The sequence below is a fragment of the Porcisia hertigi genome, chromosome 35 (assembly GCF_017918235.1).
Source record: "Porcisia hertigi strain C119 chromosome 35, whole genome shotgun sequence".
In the NCBI taxonomy this organism is placed as follows: Eukaryota; Euglenozoa; class Kinetoplastea; order Trypanosomatida; family Trypanosomatidae; genus Porcisia; species Porcisia hertigi.
Window position 1 is genome coordinate 1,249,961 of NC_090594.1, and position 20,504 is coordinate 1,270,464.

Here is a 20,504-nt window from a genome sequence, read left to right on the forward strand (position 1 = left end):
TTTATTCGACACCTGCGTGTAAAAATGTAGAAATGATGAAGTGAGAGCAAAGAGAGAGAACAGCAGAAGAACACGACACGGTAGCATGAGCATAAGACCCAGATTAGTCGAGAAGGAAAAAAGGAGAAGCAGCAAAATCACGACAAGCAATAACCTCCACAACTGTATTCCTTTCCTCCCCCCCCCCCTCCACAGACACACACACACACACACACGCACCAGTGCACTTGACGGGGCTCTAGAACTTCAATGAAAGTCAAGAGCACCCTGATCAACATCAATGATCGCACGCCACAGCAAGCCGGAAGAAAAAAAAAATACCAGCTTGCCTGATTGATGGACGTCCCCGCTCTTCTGCTTGCCCCCTGCCATGTTCACCACCCCCTTTCACCTCTGGGGGGGGGGGGAGACACGCAACAGAGACAAGGTCACATGTTAGCGCCTCTGCTTCTCTTTCGTTTGTGTAGCGAGACCACATTGTACGCATATGGTTTTTACTGTCGACTGTTCTCACCGTGTGCGTAAGCGCATATTTGTTTTCTTGAGTGAGTGTGCGTGTGTCTCACAGCTCTTTTCTTCTTTCGTTTCTTCACTTAGTTTACATCAGACGTGCCTTTACAAGACATCAAACATCCCTTTGCCCCCCCCCTCACGTGCGTCAGCAACGAAAAAAAACGAAGGAGGCGGGGGAAGAACAAGAAAACAGAGTGAGCCACACACACACACACACACATACACACTCGATGAGAAGAGAGATGAGTCAACGACTAGGGGGGAGAAGAGATGGCCAGAAAAGACACATTCATGGCAAACAGATGAGGCGGAGACGAGTGAAAAAGGGGGAATAACAACTTGCCTTTAACGACGCGTTACGCCTACCCCCCATGCCGCCACACCACGACGTCCGCGCCTTCTATTTGAAAGTGACAAAAACACAACCGTTTGTGGGTCACGAAGGTCGCAAAGTCATGACCATAAATAACGTGCCAGCAGCCACCTATTTTAGCGGTGATATCTTTCTTGATATCCTCAGCAATGCGGCCCATCGCTGTCCGCTCGACGTCCCGCTCCAGCTCGCGGCGCGAGCCTTCCTCCTTACGCCATGTAGTGCGAGTCGGTATGAAGACGTGTGTATTGTAGGCTAGGAGGGCGCTATTCATAATTACCTGCAGCTGCTTTGCGGGCACATCCACATAGAGTGCCTCCATGTGCACCTGGGACGCGCGAACATCCAACTCTTCCACCTCTCCCTCAGTGCCGCCCTGAGGGAAGCCCTTCGTCGGGGAAATTTCAGAAATCACTGAGCTGCGACTGACCTCCAGTTCGGCAATGCTCTGTCTTTGACCGGGGTACAATGTGTGGTCGAGTCCGGTACCCGAATCGGTGCCGACCGCTGTCATGTTATTTCTTCTGAAATAGTGTATGTGTGTATGTGTGTGTGTTTCTTTCTCCCCCCCTTCTTTCTGTATGAAAAGGTGTTCTGGCTTCTCTCCGCTTGGGATGTGCAGGGGAGTCGGAGTCTCGGATGAAGCAGACTCCCATGTGATGTTGAGGAGGATCCGACGTGCACGCGCACGCACTCACACACGTGGGGAGGGAAACAGCAGTGGACGAAAGTACACATATACACGAGTAGAGAAACAAAGAGAGAAGCCGGAGAAACCCAAAGAGTGCCAAGGTGTATTTTTGAGAAGTCAGCCTCGGCAACAGCGCACAAGTCCGTGGGCTCCCCCCCCCCCCCCTCGGGAAAGGAGGAGGGAGCAGGAGGAGACTAGGCTCAGGAAGGCGTAGCGAGGCCTTTCTACGAGACGCCAATGGGACGATGCCGCACCTGTGGTGACACGTGGAGACACTTTATCCACACATCCATCCCTTCTGCGGCAAGGCATCGACATAAACCCAGAAAAAAAAATCGACGCTGCAGGGCCCCTCTCTCCCCTCGAATAGAAAAAGAAAACACCTGCACACACACACACACACACACACTGTGGTTGAACGAACTGATTTCATGCAAAGAGTAATGAATGATGCATACGTGCTGTCCAGCCGTAGCGGGCCTAACGTCTCACGTCGACGCCGGGCTTGGAGAATTCCAAAGAGCAGGAGCGGTTCCTGGAGGCATTACAGAGAGACTAAAAGCAATGAAGTCGAATGATTCGACGGGCGCAAGCGTTACAGGTTTCCACTGCGCCCGATTAGATGAGCTGATGCGACGCAGGCTCCACAGGCGTGACGAGAATTCCCCAAAAGCACACCCATCCGCTGCTGAAGGCTTTGTGGTGTGTGCCTGGTAGTCTCCAGAGCGTCTAACGGAATCAAGACACTCGAATCGACTGCAACGGACGCATTGCATACCAGCAGAGTTCTGGGTCCCAGAGGGAACTGAACCGTAGCCTCCCTACCTACCCCTTTGAGTCTCTTCAACGGGCGACTAGATCACTATTACCCCCTCCCCCCACGACACACACCACCGCCCTCGCCCTAAAGCAGGTCTCTGGAAAGAGCCTGCTCGAGCGCATCTCATGTACTTCACCCAATTCTGTCTGACTCAGATAGCGCAGCAACGACCATGGGAAAGAAGAGTTGAAAAAAAAGAGTATTCGCAAGACTCATGAGCTCCTTCGATCGAAGAGAAAAATGCTCTGGACGACCCGCATTCCTGTCGTAGTGCAGTGTACACATCTGGGAAGTGGTTACACGCGCCTATATACTCAACCCCCCCCCCTCCCCCTTCTCCCCACAGTGGAAGGACAGGTTGGAACACACACACACACACACATACATATACTTTTACACATTCACATATACAATATACGTACATATATACATATATATATGTGGGGGGTGGGGGGGGGGGGGGGTGTATCCAGTCAACAAGGGAGGGACACGAGCGCGCCCGCAAAATACCACAGGAGCATCCTAAAAAAGTATGAGGGCCGCCGCGACCCTCAACACCAGCCCTCGAAGACGACACCAGGCCCAGTCTTGGGGAAAAAAGAGTGTGCTGGAATCAACATCGCGACATAGCGTCGATATTCGAAACTGAAGTGGAGAGTGAGAAAAGGAGGGTGGGGCGGTGAAGATAAATCGAGAGAGAGACAAGCCCGCGGTAACAAATGTGAACCCCCTTCACAGGATAGACGAGAGCGGCAATCAACTCCTAACGAGGCCGAGGTTTTTTTTCAGTTGCGGGATGAGACACACACACACACACAATAAAAGTTTCTTCTTGGGTTATCTGCACAGCGGGCTGCTCGCGCCACTCGTTCGGATTATTTGTTCTTCACCCTCACTCCTTTCCTCTTTCGAAGCCCTCAGTCTGTGTATCCATTCGCCACACTCGAATTTAAGGGAGACGCTGATGAATGTATAACAACAGAAGCCCGCACGTTCGAGAAGAGTCACACTGAACAGCCCAGCAGCAACACGGGGGGGGGGGGGGTGAAGGGTAGAACTTGCCGTGGGTCAATAGAGCGCGGGTCATGGTGGTTAGTAGAACCGATGCATCTAAGAGGCGGAAAATCTTTTCAGGAAAACAGCAGGGAAGGGAGGGGAGGGGAGGGGTGCGCAAGGCGAGGGAGAACACAGTCTACAGCCTAAAAAAAAAGAGGTCAACAGGTCTCTCCCCCTGTGTGGCTTTTCCCCTATATTTTCTTCTCTCAACATATCAGACAGGAACTACTGCAGCGTACACGCCTTGGGCTTCACGGCAAGCGCATCCAGACATACACGGCGGGGAAAGAGAATAGTGAGAATAAACTCTCCCCCCTTTTTTCTCTTTTTATCGTAGCCGCAGCAGTAATAGGCTCCCAACGCGAAAAAAAAAAGAGCGCCAGCGCGGCACGCACTTCTCAAAGAGCGAATATATACCCGCAAACGCAGACGAGGGAGACGAGGACGACAAGGCCGATACGCTTACAAGGACTATCACTTTTTTTTCTTTTACACTGTCGGACATAGGCCATCATGTTTTCTGGAAACTTTGGTAAGCGGCACGAAAAAATCAGAGGTGGTAGCGTGACGAATCAGTCCAGAGAAGCAAGACGGTGTAGTTGCAACAAGTAGACTTTGGACATACAGCAAACAGAAATATTTCAAAAAGAAAAAAAAAGCAGCGTTACGGAAACACTCAGGACAATGAACGCAACCAACCAAACACAAACCTGAAATAAAAAAGCGGTGAAGCCCAAGCAAACAGGACGATACCTGAATGCGAGCTTGGTACACATTGTGAGAGGACAACAAAGTTGGGAAATGAGCTACACACACGAGCCACAGACATGCGGAGAGAGTCAGTGCGTGGGGGGGACGTATGGAGTATACGACGCCGGGATGTGCGCGCGCGTGCGTGTGTGCGCGGAAAAAGAAAAAAGACAAAAAAATTCTACTTTCTGGGGGATGAGTGTGTGACTACAGTAGTCAGCACTGTGAAAATAATAACAAGCGAGTCCTGCGGGTTTGGGAAGAGGAGCGGGAAACAAAAATAATTAAAAAAACGTAAACACTAAAAGCAGAGAAAGGGATGTGAGTAGGAGGGAAGGGAGGGGGGCTGTGTGTACCACTACATCGAGAGATACTTATCAAGATTTTTGAGACCCTGGATCAATCCTATTGTCGGCTCATCAAAGTTGAATTTGCGCCACGTGGATCGGGCAAAGTCAATGAAAAGCAGCTTGGCTGTCCGCGGCGAGGCCACCGCGTCGTACAGCAGAAGTACGCTTGTTGAGACAAGAGCCATGTGCTGAAGCATGAAGGCGCCCTCTGGCGTGGATTCGAGGAAGTGGACGAGCGACTTCAAGTTGGCCCGTATGCCTCGCATCCGCTTCTCCATTTGCGCCTTTTCCGTGTGGGCCATACCATCCATCGACTCGGATGGAAAGATGAACTCCCCGTTTTCGTTGACCTCCGCGAGTGACCTCCTCACCGACAGGAAATTCCTGATGCAGGTGCTGAGCTCCCGCTCGTGGGATACGGCATGCCCGATGTCCTTGCCGAAGCGCTCGCACGTCCAAGTCGGCGTCGACCCCTCTATGGACGCTTTGGTGGGGATGTACCGTCGAGAACCACAGATGCGTATCGCCGTTCTCCGCGTTAGCGAGTTATGCTCATTTTTCAACATCCTCGCCACCTTGTCAGCCGGTGTGACAGGTGAGTGGCGGACAAAACCGATCTTGATGTCCATAACGCATGGCTTTTGCATACCCGATGTCTCATCAATGAGCCCGATTCCCCAGATCCCCGTGTCGTACTCTTCTGTAAAACCCTGCAACTCTTCTGCGCCATCGAATAGCTCGTTGAAGAGCGGTACTACGACAGCGCTGCGGTCCGGTGCACCAGCCTCAATGATGACCCAATTGTTTCGGTAATTCATGTACGGCTTGAGCGCTGCCGAGCTGGTTGCGTAGTTGTCAGGGAAACGGATGGAGACGAGACTCGGTGTGAAGACGGAAAGTTTACCTGCGGCGTGAACAAACTTGGCGCGCACTTCGTCATGAGAGCGGGGCGCGGTTGTATCCTGTGCAAGCGTGCCATCCTTCGCGATCTCCATCGCAAGATAGTACATCACCTCCCACGCTGTCGTTTTCTTTTGGAGTGTGCTGCGACCATCGCGGGCGGCCTCGCCATAGAAAAAGGCCGACTTGTGGCCCCCAACCGCATCAAACGGTATGGCGCAACACCGGTTCGACATCGATAAAATACTTTGATTATTGTGAAAAGTCTTCTCTCAATGGGTTGTGCAAACCTTGTGAATCGGTGACCGAAGAATGCCGGCGTGTCCCTACAATGAAGACTTGTGGGGGAATGATCCACGAAAAGGGAACACACGCATGCGCGCGTGAGGGGGGACCCGGTGACGGAGACAGCGATGAGGCGCTATCGATACAATAGTCTTTCAACTTTTGGTTGGTGTGGTTGTTGCACAGCGTCGAGGAGTGTTAGCTCCAGCATCACCAACCTCCCTTTTTCCCCTTCCCACCCGCTAACACCGAACTCCACACACACACACACACACACGCGCTAAAAAAAAGGGCAGCCAGACCAATTTGGGGAAAAGAGGGTGGGGGGGGAAAGGCGCAAGATAAAGGGTGGGGAGTAAGTCAATTGCATACAGGAAAATAAAGTGAAGAAAGAAGCCGGCAGGCAAAAAAAAAAACACGACGTAATATTCTCCTCCTTGCAAGGCACTCCACCCCAGTCAAGTTAGGAAGCCATGCACCCAGAGACTCCCCATTAAAAGTCACCCCCGTCGGCTATAGAATCACTTGACGGGGGAAAGGGGCAGTTAACACACTGCACAGTCGTGCGAGAAAGAGAAGCCGAAAGAGAAACGCAGGCAAGGAATAGAAGACTTCAGAAAGAGCGACCTCGGGCCTACCCCTATCACTCACCTTCCCCGCCCCCTCCCCCCGAAGCCCCCGGGTTACTGAATACGTTGAGTGGCATCTTCACTCTATTCTTTTCTGTTTGTTTGTTTGTTTGTTTGTTTGTTTGTTTGTTTTTTTTTTGGGGGGGGGGGGGTTACCCTGCCCCAGTCACCTCTCTTTGGACACCCTCCGTGTGCACATGGAGGGGGAAGGGTGGGAGTTGTAGGTCCATAACGTGTGCGTCACGCAAAAAAAAATAAACCTTCCGTCCCCGTTTACACCTCTCGTCATCCGAGTAGGAACAGCGGGAACAGAACAGAGGAATTTTTATTTTCCCCTCTCTGTCGTTGTGTGGAGGGGAAGGGAAGGGGAGGGTGGGGGTGAGTGGTTCTTTCTCCTTGTTTCGTTTTTCTACCATGCAGGACCCTTGGAATTCCACTGTGACCCCGCCCCCCCCCCAAGAAGCAGTCAGGGCTAAGTGCGATACGGACGAGTTAGACCAGCACTCCTACCATTAGGTGAACAGTACACCCGTCCTCACTTTCTCGAGGTCAATTCAATGCAGCCGCATCCGTAGCAATACATCGATCCCACTTCCCTGCCTCGTAGGCGGCAGACCCCGTCGCGACAAAAAAAAAACTTGTCCATCCTCGGCGATATGGCGAGGACTGCGGGGCCTCCCCCCCACAGAGTGGGTAGCGCTACCCGGGAAACACACACGCTGTCGCACTCCCTGTTACCAGAAAAAAAAGTCGGAGGGAAATCACGCTTAAAGCCGTGAAAGTGGGCGCTGCATTCTCACTCGAGATGACAAACGAACTTCGTTTCTCTAGCCCAGAGCTTCTCCTCCTCCTCCTCCTCCTCACTGTCACCACCACCACCACTGCCGTCGTATGTCAGGTAACTCCAACTGCAGCTGCCACCGATTTATGCCCTACTCGTCCGTGTGGAAGAGGCACATGCGTGCCAGAGAATCGCCAGAGGCTTTGGAGAGAAGACGGCGATACCACGCACGGTGGAATGACCCTCGCCTCCGCGTCGCTCCCTCCAAGCGCGGCAGACTCAGTAAGGGATCACAGACACCGTTGGAGGAATCCATCAGCTCCGCTCTGAGATTAAGCGGAGCTGTTTCGGCGAGTCGAGCTGTGTTGGGAAAGAGTGGGGCGCTGTCGAGCCATCGGCGCTCAAGCGGTAGGCTCTCTGGGCTTGAGGATCTCGGCGAGTTCGCGGAGGCCTCTGGGCTAGGGATGATTGGGGCCTCGTTGCCTCCACCGCCCGCGTTGGCGTCTGGGCCCTGGTTACACAGACTCTCTTCTCTGTCGTCTCCTAGCAGATCCACCGGCTCCTGCCGTTGCATCTTATGTGGTGGTGAATCTGCGCTGTCATCTGCGGCGCAGTCGAGCTTTTCTCCACTGCGGTGAGGCGATTTTCCTTTTCTATTGCTGCCAGCGTCTGCCGTCTCTTCCGAGTCGCTCAGCTCGATCACCGCCACAACAAACTCATCCCGCAGCGTTGAAACGGAAATATTTGTGGTGATACGACGCCATGGGACTGGTGCCGGTGCCATGCAGAAGAGCTGCGTGAGCGGGGCCTTTGCCTTGCGGTAGCGCGGTACGGACTCCGGCGTCTTACCGTCCATTTGCAACGCGGACACTACAAACGGCTCTGGGGTCACTTGGCGCGAAACCCCGAAGAGTACCACAAAAACAGGGTCGTGGCGGTCGGCTAGCATTACAACGCGACGATGCGGCACGGTCTCCAGTGACGAGACACGGTACCGCATGGCCCGAAGATCGGCTCTCGAGAGTCGCCGAAGCGTCAGCTTGCGCGCAGCGCAAAACTCAGCCATTGTGTCCAGCAGGAGGGAGTCCTGAAGCACCACAGACAGAGACCCTACGGTGTTTCCTCCGGCGCCGTTTGTCGCCTGCGAGTATGACGGACCCGGGCGCATGTCGTCGTACTGCTGTACTTGAGAGAGAACAGACTCTGTCGCCGAGGCACCACCAAAAGACCCTGCACCGCGGCGCCCACGTCGGGCACGCGACACCGCGCCTTCTGGCGCAGGCATTGAATGCACCTGCGATGATTGGGTGAGTGTATTGAAATGGAACGTCACGCGCTCTGCCACCTCAGCTGCCTCTGCCAGAAGCACTGGACGCTGCTTGAGGTGCTCCATTATGAGATTCACGACTTGCAGCGGCGTTGCGTGCGGCTCCGGGACCACGCGACGAAACACCAATGGGCGCTCGATCTGCCACGTCACACGGTCGCGCATACGGTCGGCGCGATTAGGCTTTTCTGTACGTGATTCCAGCGCACGACGAGCCGGTATTTGAGGCGGTTGAACGGCTACACACCCGTTGCGCCACTGATGTTGCGTCATCTGCGTGGTCACTCGCTTGCTCGCCAGCAACCACTGTTTCAGCTCCTCCGCGTTCCGCCACGGTGACTTCGGCGTTGGGAGGTCGTACCAGTACACCTGCGTATCCTTGGTCGGCATCGAGACGAGATCCCAGGATCGCCTTCAAATTTTACTACTTAGCCTTGTTTTTTTTGTGTGCCTCGGCTTCGTTTCGGGTGGCATTCAACGACACCTTTGAACTAATCAAGACAGGGCAGTGCGTGGAAATAAAAGAGAGCGGGGCAAAACATGAGGAGGGGTGGTGGTGGTGGCGGCCAACATGACGATTTCGGGATCGCGGTGACAGAAAAACATGATAAGTGGAATACTAGATGGGGTGTCCCCCCGCAAAAAAAAAATCAGTCCACCGAGAAGGTACCACCACCAGCCCCCACTGACGTCGCTTGATCTGCCAGATGCCTTCTGATACCTCAGCCCCTTCGCCTTCGCTGGTTCTAACACCGAGAGCGTGGTCGCGGGGAGATACTCCACTAAAGTGATGCACAGATCCCTTGTCTCTCTTTCTTTGTCCCTACACACATCCCTGCCCTGGAATGTATTCTGAGTTTGGGTTGATGCTCGCAGCCGTGTATCCTTCATGGGCACACAACACAGACACACACACAGCATCCATAGAAATGAGGCCCAGCAGTCCACGTAGGCGGAGTTTTGCAATCAGTGTTTTCACAACTGTTTCCCTCTCAGATACACAAACATTTTTTTTCTTCAAAGGGGGGGGGGAGGCGGCAAGAAAGCAACTGCGAGAGAACAAGGCGGAGAGGGGAGAGGAGAGAGAGGGGGGGGGGTGAAACGAAACGAAAGGGAAGGGGGCGACAAAGCAGGACGGGGGATCGGAGTCGCACGACGCCAGTCGAGCCTTCGCCGCACCCCTGACCATCAAGTGTCTGCGGCTTTCTTTGCTCACTCTCAACTCTCCTGCAAGTATGGTCGGACGTCGTCAAAGCGGACGGCGCCATCGTGATCGCGGTCCAGGACCCAGAAGATGTGCTGCACAAGTGACGCCTGACGCGACGCGGTCGGTTTCCGCTGAGCTGCAATCAAAGAATCACTAGCGCGCATCGTGGACTGCGCAGCGAGGACTTCTTGCACCTCCGTGAACGGGCCCTCGAGGTCAATGCCACGTAGGTCATCTGCGGTCATGAAGCCTTTGGCACCAGCGACACATTGAAACTGCCGCCACCACTGCAACTGCGCCGCTTTTTGGGCGTCGATGGACAATGCAGCGAGGGCAACATCCGCAGCGGCATTCCCCTGGGGCTTTTCCATGACAAGTCCATTTCCCTCTTCCTCGGCGCACAGCATGACGAAGCGCAGGTAAGAAGAGTGCGTTACAACGCATTTGATTCCTCTGTGAGACGCCCGTCCCACATCAGAATGGAGAACAGCGTAGCTCGGAATAACACGCATGGCCGGGCCCCCATCCGCGTTGGGGGGTGGCGGTCGGGGCAGCGCGGTAGATGCGCAGCACACCGACGACGCTGATGCTGACGGTGAAGCGAAACACTCGTCAATGAGTGACGGAGTGGGATAGCGGCCAAACAAGACGTAAAAAGCACACTCCAGTCCCACTCGGCTCAGACCCTTTTCTGCACCGGTAACAGAATCCTGCAAGGGTGCGGCGCGATTTGTGAAACCCGATACTGATAGAGGTTCAGCGAAGAGCTCAAACACCTCATTAGCACAGCTCGTCAGCTCACCCCAGGAGCGAAACATCGCTCTCTCGTGCGCTCAGTCGCCCTGGTGTGGGGTGCTGTTCGTCCATAAAGCGCGGGGATCCTTAGGACCTCTTTTTGCACTCACACACCAACGGGCGCACATGCACCGCTTTAGTGTATTCGGAAGAAAACCACAAACGATCAAAACCGAGAGAGAGGCGCCGGGTTTTCTTTTTGTGTGTGTGTTGATGATTTCGTATCCTTCATGAAGAGAGGAGCTGCTCTGTGTCGCCCTCTAGTCGGTTGTGGCGGTGCCGCGTCTTCGTGTAACAACCTAACGTGACAAAGAGGGGCAAGTAAGAAGAGAGAATGCCGAGGGAAATAGACATATTGAGATAGAGACCGACGGACTGCGAGGGCGTGGACAAAAAAAAAAATAGCAATCATAATACAGTAGAGATCTATCGATCACCACCACCGCCATCACTTGCACGGAACAGAAGGCGTTGGCTTCCCTCGTGTGGCCCTCTTACTAAGTCTGCCAACAGAGAGTCCAGTGAGGAATACTTTCCAAAAGTGAGACTGCCAAGACACCCACAGACCAAAAATACATAAAAGAATAAAGCGTCGTAGATGGGCACCCTTGCGCCGTGGGTGTCACACCCTCCTCCTCCTCCTCCCCCCCCCCCCACTCCCCCATCCACGACTCCCGTCTGGCACCCTATTTGAAGGGGCTTCCTCTTTATCCTTCCTTTCGAGAGAGAGAGGAAAGAGAGCGAGGGATGCATGGAAGCCCAAAGAAACTTCAAGTACGACATGCGTCGTTGGCATATGCTAAGAATAAAAAACTCTCGTGTGATGCGGGAACAGTAATAACAAAGTTGTCCTCGAGACACAAGACAACGCACACGACCAGAAAAAAAATATGCATGGTGTAGAGAAAAAGGGTCAGAGAAAACGAGAGGCCAACGCGCGAGCGACGAATCGTTTTTCATCCAAGTGGCTCCACATTCGAGAGGGCAGCGCTCGTCCGTTTTACCCAAGTAGGTCTTTTTTTTTTTTGACGGTGCATGGCTGTGACCGTGTCGTCTCCACTACTGCTCAAGGAAGCCAAAGGAGGGCAGGCGTCCTGAGCCGATCACATCCTCCTGCACGTAGGCGGGGTTTATCATTTGCTGGTGCTGATAGGGCGCCCATTCCAACATCTTCAAGTGCTCTCTAGCGTATTTCACATCGTTGTCAATCGTTTGGATGAGCTCTTCGAGCGTCGTGAAGGCGGCTTGCGAACGGATGCTCTCGACCGCGATGATGCGCACCACGCGTCCGTAGAAATCGCTGCTAAACTTGTGCAGGAAGTGCACCTCTGCGCTGATGTCCACATTACGAAACTGCGGGTTGTTGCCAATTGACATCACAAACGGAAAAGGACCGAGAGGCTTGGACGACGCGTCCTCGGTGCTCGCGTCTTCGGTGCCTGTCTCTGCCGCCTCCACACAGCCCCATCCCCAGAGCACCAAGTTGTCGTACGATTTCAAGAAGCTGATGGCTGGCTCGTCGAGCTCCACGTTTGCTGTGGGGTATCCAAGCTGAGTGCCTCCACGGCCAAAGCCGTGAATCACCTTACCGCGCAAGAACCAGGGCTTCATTGGCGAGCACCCATAATAACGGACAGGAATACATATATGATATAATCGAAAAACGAGAAGGAAGAGGAACCGGTGTCACGGCAAAAGGGAGTCCCAACTGCAGGAAAAAGAAGGAATGCGCTTCAGCGTGCAATGTAGGGCGACGTGAATCAGAGGTGTGTGTAGTAACCCGTTTGGAAAGAAGAGCGACGGGGAAGCACAGCCCCACGACAATTGAAAACTCCCTAACAACAACAACAAAGAACAAGAGGACAAGGATGCTAGGCCGGGTAACGCACGCGCAAAGAGCCCTCCGTAAACCCCGTGAAGAGAGGAAGCAAAGGGTGAATGAGGTGTTAGTGGAAGCAAACATAATGTTGTCTAGACGCATGGGAACGGCTTTGAGTGCATCTCACCAAACGTGGTAATGCTGTTTCACAGGGGCCCTCCCTCCCCCTCCCCCCCCCCCCCAAAAAAAAAAAAGGGAGTTGGTGAGCGAGATAGATATAAATCCTCACAGCCCGTTTTGGAGGAAGACATGAGACAGGCGCACATAGTTGGCAAGTTCGAAGCTCTGTCTACAACGCGAGGCGGGCGACGTAGGTCATCGGCAGGGCAAAGGCAGAGGAAGGAACGGCGAGGAAACACAGTGTAAGCGCTACAGCCTTGAAGAAAGGGAGGGAATGGGAGGGGGAGGGGGGGGAACAGATATAGAGAGCAAAATAAAAGTTACGAGTACTCGAATCTTCATCTGTGTCTTTTGATGGTGGTGGTGTGTGCGTGTGTGTGTTTCCTTGAATCTCCTACCACTTTGGGGTCCTCATGTCTTCCCGTATGCAGCAGCACCGAAGCTAAGCCAGCGGAGATGCACAAAACATGAAAAGGGGTGAACAACTCAACATCTCCTTTGTCCTTATGACACAGGTACTGATGATGTACCCGATAGTCGACAACTCAACACAGTAGTCACACACATATGCCCTCCACACACACTTTACGTGTTGTGCCCGACAGGTTACTCTTCCTCTTTTGGTTGGTGTCGCTCCGTGTCTATCATCAACTGTGCTCCTTTAATTGCTAAAGCAGCCATCGGTGGCTGGGGGGGGGGGGGGGGGGGGGAAGCGCTCACAAAAAGGCTTCATATTGCAACCGATAGACGACACGAGGACAAAAAATCAGAGCGAAAAAAAACACAGATGGTCGTGGGTATACACGGAGGGAGGAGAGAGGGAGGGCGATTAAAGAGAGAGGGAAGGCGGCAGGAAAGCCGCAGAGAATGCATTGGAAGGAAACGCAACAAGGGAGGAATGTGCAGCGATTTAAACAACGAAAAGGAAAAAAACGGCCCGCCCATGAACGCTTACATGGGGGGGGGGAGATATTCGTCCCATAAACGAAAGAAAACACATCAGGAGAGCTCCGGATTCTTGTGAGCTATCCATCGGGAGAAGAAAGAAAGAACAAAAACGAAAAAAAAAGGTGTTGAGCGCTGGCGAAGCGAATGGTGAGAGGGCGTCCTCTTCGCCGCCGCCCCCTTACCTGCCTCCATTCCTCTCGAGCAATAACGTAAATGATCATACAGAGCGATGAATACCACACATATGCTGTTGTCGATTTGAACACACACAAAAAAAAAAGGACACAACCACAGAGATGAGAGACGGGCAGAGAAGAAGGGTGCGTAAACCGATTGTTGTATATACACACAAAAGGGGCAAGGGAGAGGGGAGGGAGAAAAAAAAAAGGGGGCCACTGCTAACCAATATATGCGCACGCGCGCGTACATATATATATATATACATATACACGGATTCTCGCAGACATACCCCCACGTACAGGAAGGTCATCCCTACCCCACCCCCGTGTGCACGTTGACGAGAGAATATGGCTAATCAAGAACGCAAACGCGGAACACGCTACAGGGCTCAATGAGGCGATTTGGGGGGGGGGGGGAAGAAAAAGGTAGGAAGAGGAAGAAGAAACCACACGCAAACAGAAATTTTCACGTAGCCGCCCAAGCCAAGAAAAACGGTCACCCATATCGAAATTGGGGGGGGGGGGGAAGCAGGGTGAAGCGGAAGGAGACAACAGGGGTTTCTGAGTCGTCCATCGGGCGGCACGCGACAGAGCAGCGCACAGCGAACAACAGAAGTAAAGGCAAGAGAGAGAGTCTGGGGAAGGATGGAGGGGAGTGTGGGGTGTAAAGTTAATATGAGCCACTGTCAAGAGAAAGAAAGGTGGAGTAGAAAATCGGTCTTGGTTTTCGCAATTGGCGCCTCAGGCACGGCTGTAGCACCGCCCCCCCCCTCTTCCTTCTCCCCGCATCAGGCGCACATGGCGACCAAATGGAGATGAGGTAAGAAGAGCACGTCATACCCCAATGACGGCCTGCATATACACGCGCTAGTACGTCCATGGATACCCTCGTACCTCTTTCACTGCTCGACAAAGCTGTGTTTGAGCAGCGCCGCAGCGAGGGGGCGGTCAGTGTGGTCCAGGGTAAAGCACTGCTCAATAAAACTGCGTGCCTCCTCCGTCATTTCGCAGCTGTCAACGAGCACTGGAGTTAGCCGACCGCTCCCGACATTTGCGATAAAGGTCTCAGGATCCGTCAACGTCCCCGAAGGATAGGGGTAAGTTCCTGTGAGGCACAGATGGACAATGATACCCAAGCTCCAAACGTCATTCGCCGGATGCACCAGACCTTGGCAGGCCTGCGGGGACATGAAAAGTGGCGTCCCGACGACGGGCATCACAACATCCGTGACACTTACCGTGCTGTGGCTCAAGCGGCGTTCTGTGAATTCAAGGCTGACGCTGCCCGGCACTGTCGCTGACAAAGCGCTGCTTCCGCCACAAAAGTGCGGAATCATGACGGAGTGGCCAAAGTCGATGAGCTTCACGCGACTCCGATCCGTTGTACTGGTGATGATGACGTTGTTAGGCGACAAATCACGGTGGATAACGCCGCAGTCCCGGTGAAGATAGACCAAGGCGTTCAGTAGCTCACGCGTATAGAACCGTACGACCCCCGACAGCAGTACCTTGAACTTTTGTAGGACGCTTGCAAGGGTCTCGCAAGCATACTCCATCGCCATATACTCGGCCTCGTCGTCATTCCATGTGCTGACGATGTTGACGATGTTTCGGTGATGTAGCTCCCGCAAAATCTCGACCTCGTTCCGTAGCAATGCGATCTGCCTTTCAGCAGGACGGCTGACGCGCTTCACGGCAACCAGATAACCGTCTGGGTGAAAGCCCTGAAAAACTATCACCGCGTCGCTTGAGCTGCTGCCAATACGGTTCGTGCGGGAACAGACCACATTCGAGAGCTGCGCTGTTGCGCGCTGGCTTAGCCGTGAACGAGAGCGCTGCACGACCGACATCATCGATGGCTCTTGCGTAACATCAGCCTCGCTGAAAACATCCGCCTCGCTCCGCGCCTCGGGCCGCTCCGGCGCGGTGAATGGGATCCGGATTTCGGGAAACAAAGGGAGAATCGAAGAGACCGCGACAGCGGTGCTCGCAGGGGTGTGACGGCGTGCAGAGTCAGAACATGCTAAAGCAGATTCGTGGCTCACCTCCAATGGGAGAAGCGCAATCGTGGTATTTGACGACTCCGAGTCGACTCGAGGACCCAACAGCTGCGGCGGCCACTTTCCATCGCCGGTTTGAAGGTCTGCCGCAGGAAGTGTGTCATCCCCGCAGAGCGGCCGGCCACTCTCGCCATACCCAATGTCGTGCCGCCCTCGCTGCGAGGAGCGGGCAGCACCATTCCCCCTTTGGGGTGCGCAAGTGGGGGCAGCAGCCGACTGTGCTCCCTCGTCTGTCTTCAAAGCCGGGAGTAAAATAGAAGCGTGACGCTGCCACCGCATATCCAGGTGGGAAGGAAGCCACGTTGCCGAGTGCATCGGTGTTAGTGTCGGCATCTCGGGCACGCCAGATTCTGCAAAACTCCAGCTGTTAGAACACAGGCGCGGCCTAGGTGCGGTTGTGGTAAGGGTACTCTGGTCCGACTCCGTCAAAAGTGTAAGCGCGGCCCACATCCGGTCTCCGCTCTTGTCGTGGAGAGCAGCAGTTGGGGTCGGCATCTCAAATACAGGGCGCGTCGCAGGAGGCGAGTAGGAGCCGCCGCCGCCGCCGATGTTATGCGGTGAAAGAGAAGGGGGGGATCGGGCGTCCAGCACGTTGCCTCCGCGGGGGACAAACTCGCTTGCAAAAGAGAGTTGCCTGTCTCTCCTCTGCGAGGATAGAAGAAGACCAGAATCCTCTTCCACCGCCACGGACCCTTGACGCGGATGATAGAGCAACGTATCCAACTCCCTCGGCTGTAGTGGCTCCTCTACCTGCTGGACCGGAGATATGTGGGGGGTGCGAAAGGACGATGAGCGGTGTGGCGACCCTCGAAGGAAAGCTGCCCGCTCGGCCGTGTCACCGCGCGATTTGATCGCGAGAGGTGGCACAAGCACATGACTGCTCTGACACTGCCGCGCTCGCAATCTGCGACTGCCTCCCTTGCCCGTCGTCATAATAGAGGATGTGCTACGCACATCAGGACTCAACAATTGCGGCGTTATGGGCACCGGCGCCTCCTCCTCCTCCCATACCGGTGGTGGGCGGGAGTACGACATCCGAAGACCCTCTACTGCCCACTCAGCCACACCCTGGGTAGCAGGGAGGAAAGATGGCGAGTTCCCTGATGTCACATGGCCTTCCGAAGCGTGCGGCTGACGCTGACGGACAGCGCGCTCGAGAAAACTCGCCACATATCGCAAGCGCGCTGCAGCCCTCGGCAAACCGCCGCAGCCGTCACTCCTCTTCATCCACACGTCAAGAGCGTCGGCAGCTGCCTTGTACTCACCGTTGCGCATGGCCACTATTGCGCTATTCATCTGCTGTCGGTGCTCCTTGTCGACGTCGCTGTCATGCAGCTGGTACACTAGAAAAGCTTGCTGGCGCAAGTCCATCACGTAGTCCACTGGGAGACTTTGTGACTCGCACGAGGCGTCGGCCAGAAACCCAGCGTGGCAGAGAACACCGTGGTCAAACAGGGCGGCCAGTTCCGCCAGAAGGCGAGCAAAGTCGTACTCCACTGTACCGAAGCTGATGTAGAGTCGCCCTGGCATTCCGCGAGTGGGACACATGTAAGCGTCAAAGCGGTGCACCGCGATGCCCCACTGCAGTGGGGTACCCAGATACGTCGGCCGCCACTCCACAAGCGCTTTGTGTGCTGCCAGAGCTAGCGCCATGGCTGCAGGACTCGCTACCAGAGAAGGTAGTGGAGAAACCGTGTTGAAAGAAAAAACCACTTCAGATACCCCCACCTCGGTAATCGCGGCGTAGGGCGTCCGCGGCACGGCGCGGAGGCGCTGATGAAAATCATTCGAGAGGCGCTGCAGCTCCTCCAGTTGCGCCCGCGTCAGTGGACTCTGGTCCGTGAGCAGCCCCATTGGGTCAATGAGACGGCACACGACCACTGTGACCGCCTCCTGCCGCTTGCTCACAGCCACGGGGTGCTGCGGTCGTCGAGAAAAAAATGCCTCGTTCATACGGTACCGTGACCCTGGTTGTGTACCAAGCGGCGACAGCGCCTCGTTCTCGGCTGCGGGGCCCGAGGACTGCCCATCTGAAGGGAGAAAGCGGTTTGTGTTGCAGCAAACGTCGCCATCCAGAGCCGTAGCCGTTGCAGAGCGATCGAAGCTTGCGTTTCCATTCTCATGTGGCCACACGATGCTGCGCCGCTCAGAGGCAAGAAAGGAGCACCACTCCGCCTGGCTTACCTCTATCGGACATGTGAGATGATTCACAAGCCGACTCACCTCCTCATGCCACCGGGTGACGAATGGAGAAAGCTTGTATGGGGAATTATTGCCGTTCGCGGACCGCTGTGCCCCTGGAACAGTAGCGCCGATCGGCGTCGCGCCCTCGCCTGCTAGGTGGTGGACATCTGGCGATGACCACGCGTCAGCCAGTCGTACACACAATGCGAATGCTCGCAGGTGATGGCGGATAGCGCGGCGGTAGAGCCCAGCGTAGAGGGCAGCACCGCTTCCACCGCCCATCACCACGAAGGCAAGCAGAATACCAAGCATCAGCGTAAAGTTAGTCGTGAGCATCGGCCCCGTATGTGGGCGCAGTGCCGCCGTCGCGTAGGCCCTCTCCTGAAACGTAACGGCCCAGTAGTGTAAGCATAAAAGCAGAACCACCCCGCACAAGGGCGCGGCGCACAGAGCGCAGCCAACACACAGGAGACTTCCGCGGATGCTGGAGGAACCACGCGGCGGCTTCAAGCCAGCGACGTAGTCCAGCAGCGTGGGATCGCCATTATCGTGAGCAGGGGAGCGTGCGGGTGCCGAGTGCGGTGAAGAAGAGGGTAAATATAATTGAGACAGGAAAGGGTGTAGAGGCGACACACGCACAGAAGCACGTGGCTCTACAACCGCTGATGGCTCTTCTTGATGTGATCTGAGGGAGGTTGACTGAAAGGAGCGCAAGCTCATCTCTGAAGTCAGGCTGTCTGCATTCACCTGATAGGTGTCGCTTTCCTGTGTCTGCGTTGACGGCAGCGAGGGTGACAGCAGTGTGGGTGCAGGTGCCACCGGTCCCGGTGCTAGCGGAACGAGCACGGCGATGGGCGGCGTGCGAGAACATTCCTGCCCAGTACCTGCACAGCTGCGAAGCGAAGAAGAGGGGACACATAGGTGACGAGCGTAAGGTATGACCACTGTTGTGAGCGTATCGTCATCATCGCACGAAAAAGCCTCTGCAACATGTTCACCGAGATATCGATCCGAGAGTCGTCGCTGTTGCGAGAGAGGATTTCCCGTCAGGAGATACGCTGGCGGAACCTGCGGTGCCGGCCGATCTGAGGTTTGCGTGGCGGGTGCAGGCAACACGTTCGTTGCCGCTGGTGCCCCGGTAAACGTATCGGTGCGCTTTGACGGTGAGGGCGACTGAAGTGAGAAACCACGCGCCATGCACTCGTTACCCTGCCGCACTGGAGTGGGGGGTGTGCACTCTGCGATCGAAGCCGTCTCACTTGTGAGGGACAGCGGCGACACCCTCGAGTCACTTCTGTGGTGGTCCTGGGAGAACTCGTTTGGCACGCTTGCGATGTCCTCGCACGGCTGCGTTACAGCCCGTGACGCGGCGCCCAGGAAAGCGCAAAACGCTCCACCGCCGCTGTGAGAGTGGGAATTGTTGGAGAGAGGTGGTAGGAGAGGCTCAGGCATGTAGCAAAAACGGTTAGCCGTGATCGGCTTCCACGGCAGCTGAGGATCCAGAGAGGCGCCAGAGGTGCCCACACCGGCGGCGGGGATTGAAAGGGCAGACGACAAGCGACTAGTATGTATTCCCTGCGAGGGAATCGGCTGCAGGTCAGTGGACCTCCCTCCCAACGACCCCATGCAAAGGACATTGCTGAGGACCCCCTCGCTCGCAGCTTCCAGCGGAAGGTTAGCACCGCCCTTGTTAGGAAACGTAATCGTTGAGCACGATAGACTACAATGCTCCCGTGCACCGACCTGCTCGCCATCAGACGGCGGCATTTTTTCAAGAAGCTGCCAATTATAACTGCCACTGCGCTGCACAGCATGCGGTGTCGACAGAACAACGGGCAAAGGTGGGATCGACTCTACTATCATTCGCGAAAGGGGTGGCGGGCGGGCGTCAACCTCGACGTGTTCCTCTTCCTGCGCCTGCATGTGTTGTGCCGAGAGCTCTTGTTCGATTTCGCTCCCGCCACTAGAAGCCAAAGGCCGGTAGGCTATGCTCTCCCCATTCACCATGTCTCCTACCGGCTGCATCTGCTCCTGGTATCGTGTGTTCTTCTTGTCGTCACTAATGTGTAACGGCGGGTCATTGGATGAGTTGTAAGGAGGTTGAGGATCAATGGCGTCAGAGCAGCGATGCTTCATTACACCTCGATACCCACAGAAGAGGGAGCGGTATCCGCCCGCGTTTGACTTCGAATAGACGGTGGTGTACCTACAGACCTGCTAAAGGATCGCCGTCGCGCTCGGGCAACATATGCCGAGAAAAAAAAGTGTTTCTCCCCTACTGATGTCGCTCCCAGGGGATCGCGCCGATATGAAGCCGGTGTATGCCAAACGCGGCCGACGGTGCTTGCTGTGTGTTAAATTCACACACACACACTGGGACTGCGGGAGGGGGGGAAGGGGTAGAAGAAGGCAGGTGAGCGGGGAGAGAAAGGCGAAGAAAACACACAAAGATTATACAACAGCACCACAAAAACAAAAAGGAAATCCCTCCTTCGCTACCACACCCACTACACCCTATACCACGACTAGTCGAATGCACAGAAGAACAAGGGGAAGAAAAAATATATACACGCAAATAAAACAATTAACGGGGAACAAAAAGAGGGGAAAGGATATCGAGGGTATCGAGGGGTGAGGGAGGGGGGGGGGGAAGGATT

At 54.9% G+C, this 20,504-nt stretch overlaps 6 protein-coding genes across 6 annotated transcripts; all 6 read right to left on the minus strand.

Annotated features, from left to right (window-relative positions):
• Positions 1-875: 875 nt before the first annotated feature.
• On the minus strand, positions 876-1,400 carry JKF63_01313 (uncharacterized protein; the record flags this gene model as incomplete). Its single annotated transcript, XM_067897360.1, has 1 exon — positions 876-1,400. The coding sequence occupies one exon, from the start codon at positions 1,398-1,400 to the stop codon at positions 876-878; it is 525 nt and encodes a 174-aa protein (XP_067753517.1).
• A 3,161-nt stretch (positions 1,401-4,561) lies between these two features.
• Positions 4,562-5,689, minus strand: JKF63_01314 (uncharacterized protein; the record flags this gene model as incomplete). Its single annotated transcript, XM_067897361.1, has 1 exon — positions 4,562-5,689. The coding sequence occupies one exon, from the start codon at positions 5,687-5,689 to the stop codon at positions 4,562-4,564; it is 1,128 nt and encodes a 375-aa protein (XP_067753518.1).
• Positions 5,690-7,299: 1,610 nt separating this feature from the next.
• Positions 7,300-8,865, minus strand: JKF63_01315 (uncharacterized protein; the record flags this gene model as incomplete). The annotated part of the gene is made up of 1 exon (XM_067897362.1): positions 7,300-8,865. The coding sequence occupies one exon, from the start codon at positions 8,863-8,865 to the stop codon at positions 7,300-7,302; it is 1,566 nt and encodes a 521-aa protein (XP_067753519.1).
• Positions 8,866-9,693: 828 nt separating this feature from the next.
• JKF63_01316 (uncharacterized protein) lies at positions 9,694-10,500 on the minus strand (the record flags this gene model as incomplete). The annotated part of the gene is made up of 1 exon (XM_067897363.1): positions 9,694-10,500. The coding sequence occupies one exon, from the start codon at positions 10,498-10,500 to the stop codon at positions 9,694-9,696; it is 807 nt and encodes a 268-aa protein (XP_067753520.1).
• Positions 10,501-11,536: 1,036 nt separating this feature from the next.
• On the minus strand, positions 11,537-12,088 carry JKF63_01317 (uncharacterized protein; the record flags this gene model as incomplete). Its single annotated transcript, XM_067897364.1, has 1 exon — positions 11,537-12,088. The coding sequence occupies one exon, from the start codon at positions 12,086-12,088 to the stop codon at positions 11,537-11,539; it is 552 nt and encodes a 183-aa protein (XP_067753521.1).
• Positions 12,089-14,502: 2,414 nt separating this feature from the next.
• JKF63_01318 (uncharacterized protein) lies at positions 14,503-18,183 on the minus strand (the record flags this gene model as incomplete). Its single annotated transcript, XM_067897365.1, has 1 exon — positions 14,503-18,183. The coding sequence occupies one exon, from the start codon at positions 18,181-18,183 to the stop codon at positions 14,503-14,505; it is 3,681 nt and encodes a 1,226-aa protein (XP_067753522.1).
• Positions 18,184-20,504: the final 2,321 nt, after the last annotated feature.